The 15,622-nt window shown below is 43.2% G+C and overlaps 1 protein-coding gene across 25 annotated transcripts in view; it reads right to left on the bottom strand.

Moving 5' to 3' along the window:
• Positions 1 to 15,622, bottom strand: part of LOC307020878 (receptor-type tyrosine-protein phosphatase F) — a 169,299-nt gene that overhangs the window by 40,710 nt on the left and 112,967 nt on the right. For 14 of the 25 annotated variants that reach the window (XM_079652549.1, XM_079652532.1, XM_079652551.1 and 11 more), the window contains 6 exons: positions 14,837 to 15,030; positions 9,307 to 9,333; positions 5,238 to 5,355; positions 4,086 to 4,670; positions 3,212 to 3,312; positions 1,484 to 1,731 (listed from right to left, as the gene is read on the bottom strand). In XM_079652549.1, coding sequence (XP_079508675.1) covers positions 1,484 to 1,731; positions 3,212 to 3,312; positions 4,086 to 4,670; positions 5,238 to 5,355; positions 9,307 to 9,333; positions 14,837 to 15,030 — 1,273 coding nt within the window. The remainder of the gene's footprint in view (positions 1 to 1,483; positions 1,732 to 3,211; positions 3,313 to 4,085; positions 4,671 to 5,237; positions 5,356 to 9,306; positions 9,334 to 14,836; positions 15,031 to 15,622) is intronic. The other 11 variants (XM_079652544.1, XM_079652555.1, XM_079652546.1 and 8 more) reach the window with 1 other exon arrangement.

Genomic DNA, 15,622 nt, shown 5'->3' on the forward strand with positions numbered 1-15,622 from the left:
GGTTCGACCAAGGTCGAACACCGGCAGATTGTCACTGCATTCTCCAATTAATGTCTAATCACTAAGAACATCTGCCATGTAGAGTGGAACACACACTATCCTAGGGGGAGGAGCTTTTAGCTAATAGAGATCCCCATAGGATCCCTTAGGTTAATAGGAACAGCTATGTGACCGCTCGTGTGTGTTATTTTACTGTGTCATTAAAAGCACCAAAAAGAAAAGGGAAGAGAGACATCAGAAGGACATTTAGGGTCAAAGTAAGGAGTGAGGTAATGGATAAAGGAACATGCTTGTGAGTACTCAATGTACAGACATCTGTGTCTGCGTGTATTTATGTGGCGGCTCTCCCTCGTGTTCTCCCCCAGTCTGTCTTCTCAGCTCAAAGTTTTTTCCCCCACTGCGGCATTCAACCACTTGTAAAATCAGAAGCTGCTGACAGTGAAAGCAGCTGCTTCTCTCCCCTTCTCTCCAGGCCTCGACTCTGTGATTCAACAGTCAGTCAAGTCTGGGAGTAGGAAAAGACATGTAGAACTCCTCAACCCCTTTCTCATCTGCACACCCAGACCTCCACTATTCACCCCCAATCACGTGTGCTCTTTGCTTGTCAATCTGAGCTGGAGCTTGGCCAGCCCTGACAGCCCTGTAATCTTGTTACCAATCAACCCTGTGCACTCTGCTACTCAGATGTGTCTGTAAGTGTGTGTTTGAAGGAAAGGCTTTACTCGTCCGGGTCAGGCACAATTGTGCTCTTAACAATTTGAGTCAAAAGATAATACAGCTCAACCTGATTGAAAAAAAAAGTCGCGATTATCATCAGCCGCTGTCAGGAAGTTGAATAAGATTAAAAGTTGACGTTTTCAGTTTCAAAACAGGTTTAGTATTGATTAAAAAGTGTGCCACTTGCGCTGATGTTGCCGGAGGAAAGGTCATTCAGAGTTGAAATTGAATTAGCTCCCATTTAATAAACTCACAAAACACCAAGTGGCCATTCAGGGGCCCGGGGCCACAAATGAGCCATACAGATGGAGTTTTCAGGTAAAGTTCTTAGTTCATTTACTGCCTCCTTATTTAGTTATTTATTTAAAAAAAAAAAAAAATGTTTTTGTTATTCAGTAACTTAACTGCTGGATGATTATTTTTAAGAACATTTGCAAGAATTCACGTGAAAGTGCTACTTATTTGAATATCACCATATTTTTTAACTGATAAAATAAGAAAATGAAATGGGGAATTCAAATGAAACCCGATAATGCTTTTGATAATAACTCAATATCATATAAAGGCTACTCTTAATATTTCATATGTGTAGGTAGCCTGTGATGGAAAGCTTGGTCACTGCAACAGCCAATAACACAAATGCAGCTACATTTTCCATTATATTAATAAAAGTCTACCAAAAATTCAGTCTACCGGCCAAATCAGAGATGATCTATTAGTTGATTCATGTTCAGTGTCACAGCCTGTCTTGTTTCTAAATACTGACCTGACACGTGTGGTGGTCTGGACCTTTGGCAGGTTGATGGTCATCTTGCCACCCTCAGCCTGAAGTGGGTTGGGCTTGGTCTTGATCAGGTCAGGGGCAGTGCGGATGGACACCTGCTGCTGCAGACCCCCAGCAATGTTGCCCCTGCTTGTCAGCACAAAGGAGTAGTCTGTGTCCGGCTGCAGCTGCGAGATCAGCTTCTTCTTCAGGCTTCCCTGCACCTCCACGCTCTGCTGGTTGTACAGGATCTGTGAGCACACCAGAGAAAACTTGGGAGTTAGACACAAAATGCATATCCTTCAGACAAATGCAATGCTGCCTCCTCTAACTGCCTCCAACACACACACACACACACACACACACACACACACACAGACAGACAGACACACAGACAGACAGACAGACAGACAGACAGACAGACAGACAGACAGACAGACAGACAGACAGACAGACAGACAGACAGACAGACAGACAGACAGACAGACAGACAGACAGACAGACAGACAGACAGACAGACAGACAGACAGACAGACAGACAGACAGACAGACAGACAGACAGACAGACAGACAGACAGACAGACAGACAGACAGACAGACAGACAGACAGACAGACAGACAGACAGACAGACAGACAGACAGACAGACAGACAGACAGACAGACAGACAGACAGACAGACAGACAGACAGACAGACAGACAGACAGACAGACAGACAGACAGACAGACAGACAGACAGACAGACAGACAGACAGACAGACAGACAGACAGACAGACAGACAGACAGACAGACAGACAGACAGACAGACAGACAGACAGACAGACAGACAGACAGACAGACAGACAGACAGACAGACAGACAGACAGACAGACAGACAGACAGACAGACAGACAGACAGACAGACAGACAGACAGACAGACAGACAGACAGACAGACAGACAGACACACACACACACACACACACACACACACACACACACACACACACACACACACACACACACACACACACACACACACACACACACACACACACACACACACACACACACACACACACACACACACACACACACACACACACACACACACACACACACACACACACACACACACACACACACACACACACACACACACACACACACACACACACACACACAGTGTAGTCCTAAGGGAGGTGCTCATCTCATCTGACACCTCATCCCATGTACTTCAGTGTCACACTGGCCCATTGGTGCATGGCAGATTTTTGTTACACTTCAAATTGTCTTTGCTCCATTAGCATGGGGTGGGAATTGATGTAATATAATTTTTGACAGATGATTACACCTCACAAATGAACAGGAATCAGTTTTTTCTGATATTTCAGTGCAGGAAAGTCATTGCATCACACCTTAGTGAAAGTGTTAAGAGCTGATAGGCTACTGTAGCGCTGCAATACAAATGCAATGTAACAAAAAGATATACAGAGCATGTTGCACATTATGTTGAAGTAATAATGAATTTTTATTAAAAAAAGAAAGCACATTTCCGTTGTTTTATATTTTGGTGCTTGTAAAATTGAGGTTTTAAAATATAGTATTTTAGTTTATGAAACCATAAAAAAAAGTTTATTATGATAAAGTTTGTGTCTATGCAAATGATGTTCATGGCGTAATGTTGTTTTTGTATCCATCCCTGGATACATGTGGGGATTTGTTTTAGCATTGCTGAAAGCTTGGTACTCACCTTGAAAGGCACTTGGGATTTGTAGTTTGCTGGCAAATCCCAGGTTAGGAGGACAGATGTTTTCATGACAACTTTGACACCAAAGTTTAAGGTGGGAAAATCTAGGATGGGAAAAATAATTTAATTAATATTGCAAGTATAACATTAAGTCAACTCAAAATGTTATGTCATTGATAGTACCATTTATCACACTACTGTGCAGCAAGTAACCCTCTCGCTGAATAATGAGAACATATTCCATGGTGATACCTTATAACCAAACTTGCCACGGGGGTGTAAGGATCATCGACATTATTATTCACGCCAGGTTATAGATTACATAAAAGTAGCTTTCATCTCTCTAAGCATGTTTCATTTATTACACCGTGTTCAGAGCGAGACAAACACAACAGACAGAGATCCCAGTGATTACCAAGAAATGAATATGGCAGTAAGATGGCAACATGTATCTTAAAATAGGCATTGTGCACAACTGGTTATACATAAGAAATCTTACATTTAAATAAGATTAAAAAGTGCACGAGAAGGTGCATGCTGGGTATGCTTCAGATTTGTGTCTAATGGGAGGGAGGACGAGGATGCATGGTAGTGTGACGGTAGCACGTAATGAGATTAGTACTCTATAAATCAATAAACACAGTGCTGTACTTTACTGAGTTCTAGATGAGAAAGACATGGCACTGATAGAGATAAAATAGAGATGGCTATAGTGTTCAAAAACATAAGCAGGTCATATAGTGTTCATGTATATGTTGTAGATAAGGTTGCGTGTGTAGATTTACATGTGTAAGCGCATGTAATAAACCCTGATTCTGTGTTTTCAAATCAAACACCTCTGATATGTTTGTGTATAAATGTCAGCCATGTGACCTACCAATGGACATGGTCCTGCTCTGGATGCTGGGGCTGAGCGGTCCCCCGCCCTTACCGGTGAAGGCCTGCACTCGGATATCGTAGGTGGTGTCAGGATTTAGGCCATGGATTGTCATGTGCGTGTCTGAGGTGCGGTTGGTGCTGTTCTGCTGGCTGTTGATGTCCCTGTACACAACCAGGTAGTACACGATCTTCCCGTTCCTCTCGGCCACCAGCGGCGGCTCCCAGGTCAGCTGTGTGGAGGACTGGGTCAGTCCTGTCACCTGGAGGTTGAACGGGAAGCCTGAGGGCATGTCTTCAGCGGTTCCGATCTCCTTCACGTAGGCCTCGCCGATGCCCGCGCGGTTACGGGCGCTGAGGCGGAACACGTATGTGGCGCCTTTGTGCAGCCCGGTGACGGTGTAATGTTCCTCGGTCTTTTTCAGCTCGTGGGAGGTGTAGGTTTCCTCGTCGGTGCGCTTGTACTGCAGCTGGAAGCCCATCAGCTCACCCACCATTTCCTTAGGAGGCTGCCACTGGATCAGCGCTGTGTTGCCACTGGTGGTGCCACTGGTGGTGCTGATCATCATGTTGGGCTTTCCTGGCACTGAAGAAAAGAAGGAAGGTGAAAGAAAAGAGTTATGTAATCCTTCTAAATATTCAAAACCTTTTTTTAAATTAAAGATTCTCTCATAACTCTCAAAAAGTTCCACATTTTAAGAAATATGCTTATTTACTTTTGAAAAATATTCAATTTTCATATTTGCCTAATAAAGTATAGGGCTAGTGCCAACGGATAGTTAGCCTAGCTTAGCCTAAGGCTTGAGACAGCTTATCAAAAGATTACCCACCTCAATAACCACACACTTTAAATCACTAATAAATCAATAAATGATAAGTCACTAATAAACTAGATATGAAGATTTGAAGGTGACAAGCCTCGCTCATACACAACACTTACCCAACAGTTAGTGCTAACTAGTCTTTGAAGCTAACATACATGTAGTATCTCAATAAAACTAACATGACTATCCAGTCATACACGCTTTCACTCATACTACGTGAGTACAGAGGTTTTCAGATTCAAGCCTTAAAGATAACACCACAGTATTCTGTAAACAGATAGCACTTATCCTGCGTTTTACATGATAACCCAGATAAAAGCAACTCTGACCTGCTCCAGTCGTGGTGATGACTTTAGCTTTGCTACGAGCTCCATCTCCCTTGGTGGTGTACGCTGCTACAGTGACAGAGTAGGTGGTTTCAGAGTGCAGTCCAGCTATGATGGCCTCCTGCGAAATGGAAAAAATCACAGGGTCAGAGTTTAAAAGGAATCAGTGGGTCTGAGCGGGACCGCCTCAATGGCAAAAAACAAGCAAACCAACCCTCTCACACAAGCTCCCATCCCCTCACAAAACACACAGCACCAAAAGAAACCATAATAATATGAAACCCCTCTTCTCCATCCACTTGTAGTTTCTTTATCAATCCGCCTATAATAGGAAACAACATTTCTAAAGCATTTAACAGAGAAAGGTTTTGAAGGCACACAAACAGGACCAGAGATTTTCTTGACCAACTTTTGTTCGTCAAGAAAAACTCTTTGGCCCAATTTTTAAAGGCACACACTGAACCCGTTAACCAACCAACCAACCCATTGAACCAGAACATCACCAGTGTATCAGTGTTCAGGGCTGCTGCATGGATAAGCATGGGATTATACCCAGAGGAGCTTAGGATCATCACTACACTATAAAAGCCCACAAAGTGTACACTTCTGGCTGTGGGACATATTGTACAAAAAACTGTTAAAAATAAAACATCAAACAGATGTTGCACTTTTTCTTTTTCGTTTAAATAGCTAAGTTTAATTTTTAGATATTTACTATCCTCTGGATTTCCATGCAAGTTGGGGTGGGCAGCCTCAAAAACACAGACACACTGAGGTGGTCGAACAGATCAGTAACTCAACAGGAACAAACAGACAGCAGAAAAAACAACAAACAACTGAGATAACACTGTTATTGGTAACCTGCTGCAGTGCTGGCACTCACTTCACCAGACTGCATCAGCCTGAGTAAAAACACACCCACACGCTGGAATTAAACACTGTGAGCTTGAACAAAGCCCACAAGTAAACAGAAATAAATACACATAGGTGAATGCACATACTCACCGGTGTATAAATACTGTATATAAACACACAGCAAAGTATGCATGCAGGTAGAGACACACCATGAATGTTCACACACACACACACACACACACACACACACAATGATGCACGCAGACATGAGCACACACATTCGATACCAAGAACAAATGAACGCCTAGGGCTTGAGCACACACGCTGGAGTTCTCGGTTTCTGACTGGGGCCACAGAGAGGACGAACACGACAATGCCTACAAGCCTTCCTGCCGGATCTCCTCGCAAACTTCTCACACTCTTAGAATAATATCCAGCCCAGCTCTAACGCTGTTTTTCTAACTAATGAAGTTTGAATTTCCTAACTATAGAAGACCATTTATTCGTCTACGTGAGCTAGCTCTGTTTGACAATGCTTTTAACAGCCATTCTCTGTAAAGGGACATTTGGTACTCCCATACTAACCTTAAAGAGAGACGGGGGAGAAAATGCTAAATGACTGTATCATAAAACCATTCTAAGTTTATGGAGGGAGTCTCATTACTTTAATCATACAAAACAAAATGGTTTTAACAGTCTCAGCAGAGGCAGACGCAGAGATCTTTCCCCCCCTGTTCTGACAAGGTCAAATCGGGTCTCGTAACACTTTTGAAACTCAGCAGAAATAGAAAAAGCTAGGCTTCAAAGTTTCCTTCCAAACTAATGCTTAGAGCAGCACCAAAGGGCATTACAGAGATTATAAAGTCGACTAGTTATAGAAATGGATTCTTCTCTACAAGCCTCTCTACGCTACTATCCTCAGTAGGATAGGAAATGTCAGGGGAAAATGTGTGTCATTGTTTCAAGTAAATATACACTGAACAAAAATATAAATGCAACACTTTTGTTTTTGCTCCCATTTTTCATGAGATGAACTCAAAGATCTAAAATATTTTCTATATACACAAAATAACCATTTCTCTCAAATATTGTTCACAAATCTGAAAAAATCTCTGATAGTGAGCACTTCTCCTTTGCCGAGATAGTCCATCCCACCTCACAGGTGGTGCATATCAAGATGCTGATTAGACAGCATGATTATTGCACAGGTGTGCCTTAGGCTGGCCACAATAAAAGGCCACTCTGAAACAGGCAGTTTTGCTTTATTGGGGGGGTCTGGGGGGGTCCGAAAACCAGTCAGGTTTAACCCTAACCCTAACATGTCCCCCACTGACACATAAAAATATTAGGGTTAGGGTTAGAAATGTTTTAGGGTTTAACCCTAACCCTAACATGTCAGTTACATGTCATGTTAGGATTAGGGTTAGGGTTAAACCTGACTGGTTTTCGGACCCCCCCAGACCCCCCCAATAAAGCAAAACTGCACGTTTCAGAGTGGCCTTTTATTGTGGCCAGCCTAAGGCACACCTGTGAGGTGGGATGGATTATCTCGCCAAAGGAGAAGTGCTCACTATCACAGATTTTTTCAGATTTGTGAACAATATTTGAGAGAAATTGTTATTTTGTGTGTATAGAAAATGTTTTAGACCTTTGAGTTCATCTCATGAGAGATGGGAGCAAAAACAAAAGTGTTGCATTTATATTTTTGTTCAGTGTATATTCGCTTCATGCTATTTTTTGCTGCAGAGCCCTTGACATCTGAGTTATCTTCTATTTGTGCTCATTTGCATTAACAAACCTTAATTCCTACTGTCTGTGAACATGTCATGGGTCAACAAGAAATGCTAATGTTTTGGTTGTTGACATCTGTCTGTGACTCACACTACATTAGTTACCTGGCACACCGACTGCTTTCGCCCAACATGGCGGAAACAGAAATAATAAAGATGTGTGAACAGATGTCTTCCTCTGACAGCGTCTAGCTCTGTCTGTCAGGTGTTAATCAACACATTAAGCGGAGAGGGAAAGGAGGCGATCCTGACTCATGCCGGCATGTGGGTGTAGCTGGAGGAATCTGGTCATGTGTGATGTGAAAACAGATTTCTCCTTAACTGGCAAATAAAATGATCTGTAAACATCCCGCCTGCTCTTTTGTAAATAAATAAATAAACATCTAGTGTTGATATATAAACAAGTCACTAAAATGGATTGAATAACCAGGTTTCTCCTTTTGAGAAACAGAAAAGGCCCAACATTGCTTTAGCTAACAAATGCAATTAACATTATTTAAACAACGTGCCCTTGTTAAAGTGCTGACAACAGTTTTTGTTATTCTGGCAGGTTTCTTTTGAAGACCTGACTCCCAACAGAAAGTGGTTCTGTATTTATGCTACTGCAATATGACGTCTTGCAGGTAATAAGCCATAACAAAGGGCTCAGTGACAGCCGTGGAATAGTGAGCTGCCATCCAGGCAAATGAAAGGAACATGAAAGGCTGGTAGCAATCTTGGAGATGTGTGGAGCTGATAAAAACACACAGCTCCTCCCCTCAGATAGACATGTCATCTGGAACAGTGGGGGAGACAGCAGGTTAGGCGAGCCTGATTAATGTCAGCATCACACTGGGATACTGACACGCAGCCTTTGACTGCACTGTACGCTCAATGACGGGGAAAAGCGCAGCAGTAAGTGGCTCAGATCCGGTTGAATGCCCAGCTGTTGTTAGGAGTTTGTCTTGTGGTAAAATGTTAAAATATTGTATTTGTACTGAATCATCAGTGGAAATAATCCTCATGCTTTTGGTTGTAGAGAATATTACACACACACACACACACACACACACACACACACACACACACACACACACACACACACACACACACACACACACACACACACACACACACACACACACACACACACACACACACACACACACACACACACACACACACACACACACACACACACAGACACACACACACACACACACACACACAAACCAGGAATCATCAGGAAACCAATGTCTTGCTGTGGTTATGATCTAACATGAGTATTCACACCGAGTGGATTGCAAGCATGGTTTATAAAAAATAAATAAAAACACACACAATTGATAATCCAAACACACAAGCGCACACACAGCACCCCCAAATTGCAGAGGGGAGAAGAACCTGCCCTGCATGACAACCCAGCAGCACACATGAGGGTTACTCACATGCTCGGTGGACTCCTCAATATTCCACTGATGGGAGAGAAGACACAGGACACAGGATGGGGAGAGAAATGAGTCATAGACAACACAACGGGAAAAAAAGCACTTGTCTTTTTTTCGCTTAAAGATAGATGAATGTAGGTGTAAACAGAGTCATGCAGTAACACAAACAAACACAGGGATGGAAGTGAAGGAGTAAAAAGGTAAGTGGTAAAAACAAATTGTGTGGCTAAGTTGAGCGATGGCTCTTAAACTCATTGTTGTTTATGATGCACTGCCTTGTTTCTCATTAACCTGTAATAAAAAAATCTCTCTCCCTTAATCACAGAACACCTCCATTCAGTATGATAATGATCTCATTGTGGACATAAAATATGCAGAATCTCTGAAGCAGTTCCTCTTTCCAGAAATGGAGCAAGGGCCTTTTATTCATTATATTTCAATATGTTTTCAAAGTGCTCTCCGTGCTCGGCCAAGTGATTCCCGGGGGAAGTGAAAGCCCATTTCGTGCCGCGGGGGCTCCGTCGGTGCCGAGCGTGAAATCCTATTACTAGCGCTGCTATGCTAGCCCTGTGACATCAAACCCCGTCGATGCAGAACGCAACTGCTGGTGTTTACTAGAAATCCGCTCCACAGTTGAGCTGCTGTAGAGGAGTTCACTGATGGGGGGCCGGCTGACGAGGGGCAGGAGAGATGGCACTGGTGACACTGATGTAGGACCAAATGGAGAACATAGAAGGGAGGGGGCTTAGGGAGGACGATGGGTTAGAGCATTGATTCTCAAATGGGGGTACGCGGACCCCTAGGGGTACGTCGGGGTACTGCAGGGGGTACGTGAGGTGAAAATAAATAAAAAAGGTTAATTTAAAAAATACCATGCATGATTACAAAAATAATGTTAGTACAATAAGTTAAATAGAAAACACAATTTTATATAAAATATTCCTAGAACCACTAAGGGGGTCCTCATATAAACATGTTACATTTGTGTATTGTATTTATAGTTTTTAATAATTCATTTTCATTTTGTTCATTGGTTTGTTAAACATATTAATTCAATTGAAAAACTCCTTGGAAAAATATTTGTTGAAAGATGAAAATATCCTTAGTTTGTTATAATTGATGCTTTAAGGAGTTAATAGATCAAACACTGATGGAACATCACTAAATGTCCGGGGTCGGTTAGGGGGTACTTGGCTGAGAAAATGTTTCAAAGGGGGGTACATTACTGAAAAAAGTTTGAGAAGCACTGGGTTAGAGTGCGGTCGGCAGGCAATTACATTCGGACATTAGTGCTTAACTACAACATGAGCTGCTGGTGAAGTGGGCAGCAATGCAAAATAGTGTCCGCAACTAAATAAATGAATAGAAGACTAACACTCTTGTGATTTGTTCTACTAATCAACTGCTTGATTTAATTGAGATCTTTATGAACAAGTTCCTAATCAAGCAATAGTGTAAGACTTTAAAGCACCACTTCAAAGATTGTGTTTACCTGAAAAGTTCAAAAGTAACAAAAAAGCAATGCTCACGAAATTGAGTCGGTCATCCAAACATTTAGAATTAGACAATTTTTGACCATGAGAGTAAAATGATGCAGCTGTTGCATAAAATACAAATGTTCTGATTATTTCTTATTTCTTTGCAAAGTCTTCCTCTAAGTTGACCTTTTCTGCAGCTAAAGTGTTTACAAAGAATAGAAACCGGGAGGCCCTTAACAACAAGTAAGTACCATCAGATATTGTTCAGACTTTGAGGCAGATGCGTGTCTTAAAAATGTAGCAATTATAACAACACTTTAGATACCATGAAGATATCATTAGACGTAATCAAGAAATGCTGTCTTATTTTTATTTTAGTTGAACTTTAAGAAGAACAACATGAAGTTCAGACAGTCCACGCATGCCTTTCCAGACATCATTCAGCTGCCTATCTTTCCCTTTTTGCTCTCCAGACTTGTAGAAAGGGAGTGAGCCTCACACACTGCTGATTCATTGTGCACTAGAGGGACGTGTTTATCATCCTCCATTGACTGTTGGCATATGGAAAGACAAAAGACCAAACTTCTCCGCCCTCCTCCGATGTGGAAGGCTCTTTATCAAGAACCAGCTAACTGAAGCATAAGCTACGCCTTTGTCTTGTCCCAGTTGCGGCCGGTTGAGACTCTTGCATCAAAAAGTGCTGCCTCGTGCTCCCCTGACGTAGCGGGGCACTAAAGAGTAGCATTTAAGAACAGCTGCTACTTAACTCCATGAATAACAGTTTGCTACTTGCCTAATTGCTTAATTTGTTTACCGTCGACTCCACTCAGTATGTCAACAGAGCAGCGAACACATTAAGGTTCGCAAGAGTTCCTATCTCATCTTGGACTAATCCCTTTCTATCGCAACTGCTTTTGCTTTCTGCTTGGATCCATTGGAGAATTATAAATTATCCCCCATTTATATTTCGAATCCCAACGCAAGCTGAAAACACATCATTGCTGATAAGCGTCGTTTGTGGAAACGGAGCGGTATAATTTGCAGGCGGGTGAATGCAAATGTGATGACATGGGCTGAGATGTGTGGCTATAAAAATGGGAGCGAGTGATGTGGAAGAGAAGGAGCTGTCATGATTGATGGAGTGAAACGGGCTGAGGTGCTTCTTTTCTCTTTTTTCCCCCCCCGATTCACATTCAACTTCAATCTGAGGCATTGAAGGCCGCAGACGCAGTGAGGCATTGCCTTGCTCGCTCGCTCCTACACACACACACTACAAAAACGCATGAGTGGTCAAACAAAATGAACCTGGAAAAGTATTGCTAGATAAAGGCTAACTTGTGCAAAAAAAATGTATAGAAAGGCAGACGGTCGGGTTAACGGCTTCCAACTCAATCACGCCGTTTTAGGACAACTTATACAGACGGCTATATGAAACACACGAGCCTGGTGGTTGCTATGAATACATAGTGATGGAGCAGGCTATGTGGTGTGGAGCTGCCCACTCAGGTTCAGGCCACTTTCCCAATAGAAGCATGGTTAGAAAGAGGTTGATAACGTCGTAATGTTAACATGGCCTCTGGTTTAAATTTAGCAGGGAAATGAGGGCGCTGTGTGGGCTCCTGCTTGAAAGGAAAAGAGGCGCTTAAAACACCCACGCACAGACAAGCTCTCCTCACAGCGTTCAGCTAACCCTGAGAGAGGGTGAAGAGGAGAGAAGGAGCTCGAAACAGAGACACAAAGACAAGGGGAGAGGTGATAGCCATTTGGACAGAATCTGCAATCCAATCTGTCTGCTCAGATTTGTTATTGAACCCTAAGGTGAGGTTGTGTTATGTTGTGAAAGCCCTGGAAAATCAGTTCTTTCTTCCCCCCCCTGGCAGGCTTACTTAGCATTCATTGCAGGTGAAAAGGGTGGATAAGGAACTGATTTCACAACACGTTAGGCAGAGTCAACTATGGGATGTGGCAGGATAGAAGTCAATTGTTTTCTTCCTGTTATTCATCATCAATTACAGGTGTGCATTTGTGCCATTTGCATGAGACTGGGATGAGTCATGAACTTACTCGCCAAGGTTGATCTAACGGTGAGCATGTCTGTTCATGCTAACCGGTCGTTTTCCCCACTTGTTGTTAGGATACGGGAAAGGAAAGACATTTGAGAAGAAAAGGGATTGTTCTAAATCCAGTTGGTTGAACGTGGCCAAGGGAGCGTCAGCGGACTGTGCGGTCTGTAGTGACGTCCGGGCAGGTCCTTGCAGGTTGGCTACTCAGCGTTGTCTCATAGAAAACAATCTGTTGAGATGACTCAATCAAGGGTAACCAACCTGCACGCAAGCCTCTGGTAATTATTCAACGGGCCTCACAGGCAGGACGGGTTCAAAAGGGGGACAGGAGAGAAAGGGAGGGGAGTTAGAGATAAGGAGAAAAGGAATAACAAAGGAGGAGGGTGGGAACAAAATCCTGTTTTTGCCAGGGGGGGAAACTGTGAGTTTGTGAAGTGTCCTGGACTTCAAACTGGATCATGAGAGCTTCCCTGAGTGCCAAGTTGGAGTGTGTCTCATTGTTTATTGTTTGAACCTGGCAGGGAAGAGACATATTGTTTTCACAACAGGTAGGGTCATGTTCAGTTAAGTTCAGTTTTCATAACGCAAAACAAAGTCACACTAAACATGTCCAAAGCGCTTCTAGGAAGACAAGCGGCCCCCATGTTTTTGACTTTTTCTTCAGAACAATGATGCTGTCCTGGCTGTCAGGCCCTCTGGTACACAGTCAGACAACAATGAGCTGTCAGCAGCAGCTGCCAGAAAAATACTGCTGCAAAACAAAGGGCCAGGTGTGAAGACAGGGACAGGTAATATCAACCAGAGCTTTACCTACGCAGTTCTAAGTTATCCAAGTGAAATCTTGCCAAAATTGCAGTCATTTCTTTACTTTAAATTCCCATGTGAGATACTCCATTTGGGTGGCTTTACAACAAAACACCAATTTAGTCATTATGTATTTATCACTGAATTCCCGGCTACACAACTGGGACCTGCAAAGTCTGCTTAGCGTCACTTGGGGGTATCACATCTGACGCATCATTCCAAGGTGACTTTGACAGTGCTTCCTCCTCTGCAACGGTAAGACTTAAGACAGCGGGATGTTTGACAAAGAAAATGAGGGTTAATAGCTCTACTCAAGGGCACAGCAGTGTGCACTGCCTGGGAAATGAACCAGCAACCTGTTGGTCTCCCTAAATGCTGCTGCAAAGCATTTATCACCAAACACTGCTCAGAGAGACATGCAAGGCTGTTCAGATTTTCTGTGATGTGTTCCTGCGGCCAGGGAGCGCTTACTTGTTCAAATTAGATGTTTTTCTTTGAGGCCATCGGGGGTGCGAGTGAACGCGTGTTCGCGCAAATGTTACTCCCGGCAAACAATCCGAAGAAGGCTCTTAAGCTGGTCTCTCCTCTCCCGGAGAGAGGGAAAAAGTGAGAGTGGGGTTTTTGGTTTTAAAATATTCATGAATCTCTGAATCCCTCTTAAGGATTACAATCTCTCATCCATCTCATGGTGTCACATAGCTTTGGGCGATTCGGAGCAGCTTGCATTAATGTGTAGAGGGCGGCATCGGGAAAGAACTCTAATTTATAAACATGGTAACAAGGCAGTGCATATGTATTACTGCTAAAGCCCGCAAAAAGAGGTGCATTGATTCCACTAAGCCCCATCCCGACGTAACACATATCAAATATTTAATAGCTATTACTGTATAATTAGAATGGATCTTGTTACGACAGCTAATCCAAAGCTGTGGGAGCAGGGTACCAATTTAGAGTCAAATGTCACATGTGGAGAAAGATGAACAAATACAAAGGGGGGGCGGGGGTACAGCAGTCAATGGAAAGAAATGTCCATGTGTGTCACCCGTTACGGGGGAAATGAAGTGTGAACTCACAGAATGGAAGGGAATACGGGAGCGGTGGAGAATGAAAATAATGGGAAATGAACATAAGACAGATATCGAAAGAGAAAGAGAGACTGGAAAAGAATAAGACATCATCCAGTACCTGTGCCTCTGGCAGAGCCACGTCCATGATGTTAGGCTGGCCACGAGGTTCACCGTTCTCCAGCCGAGAGAAGATGACTTGGTAGCCTCGGATTTGGCCGTGCTGCTTCCCCTGCAGGGGCGGCTTCCAGGTTACCCGGATTGCTGTGGAGTTAATGGCCTCAACCTCCAGCCTCCTGGGGGGTGCTCCCGGCACTGGAAACCAGAAAAAAAACAGATGGGCAAGTGAGGGAGAGAAAGCCGAATGTAGACCGAAAGAGAGAGACAGACAGTCAGAGAGACTCAGAAAATGTGCTGAGTTAGTTATTTTCCTCACTTCCCTGTTACTTTGCGATGAGGCGCCAAAAACAAAAATAATGAGTCCTGAGTATTTTTTATAGTCTTTGGTGCTCTTTAGAATGAAGTGATACGAGATTCGGCCATTAATCAAAATCATCTCTACTCAGTTCTTCTATGTCTACTGTGTCCCCAAAGCACCCTATGCGGGACACCATGTGGTCTAGCGATGTCTGTAATGCCCTTAATTTCAGTATGAAATTAGCTGTGTTGCAGCAAACATCAAACACATTAATTATAGACAAGTCTCTCCTAGGAACAGCCGCTCTCTATCAACAGAACGAGGAAAGAGTGAGGAAAAAGAGGCAAGAGCGATAGAACGGAGTGTGGGGGGGGGATCTACTCCACTTCTATTCCTCAGAACAGAAGAAAGAACTCAAGAGAAGCATTCAAACAGGGAGAGCAGAGGAGAGTGGTGCAGAGCTCTGGCCTGGGGCGATGAGCCTTCACC

The sequence above is a fragment of the Notothenia rossii genome, assembly GCF_949606895.1.
Source record: "Notothenia rossii genome assembly, chromosome: 9".
Lineage (NCBI taxonomy): Eukaryota > Metazoa > Chordata > Actinopteri > Perciformes > Nototheniidae > Notothenia > Notothenia rossii.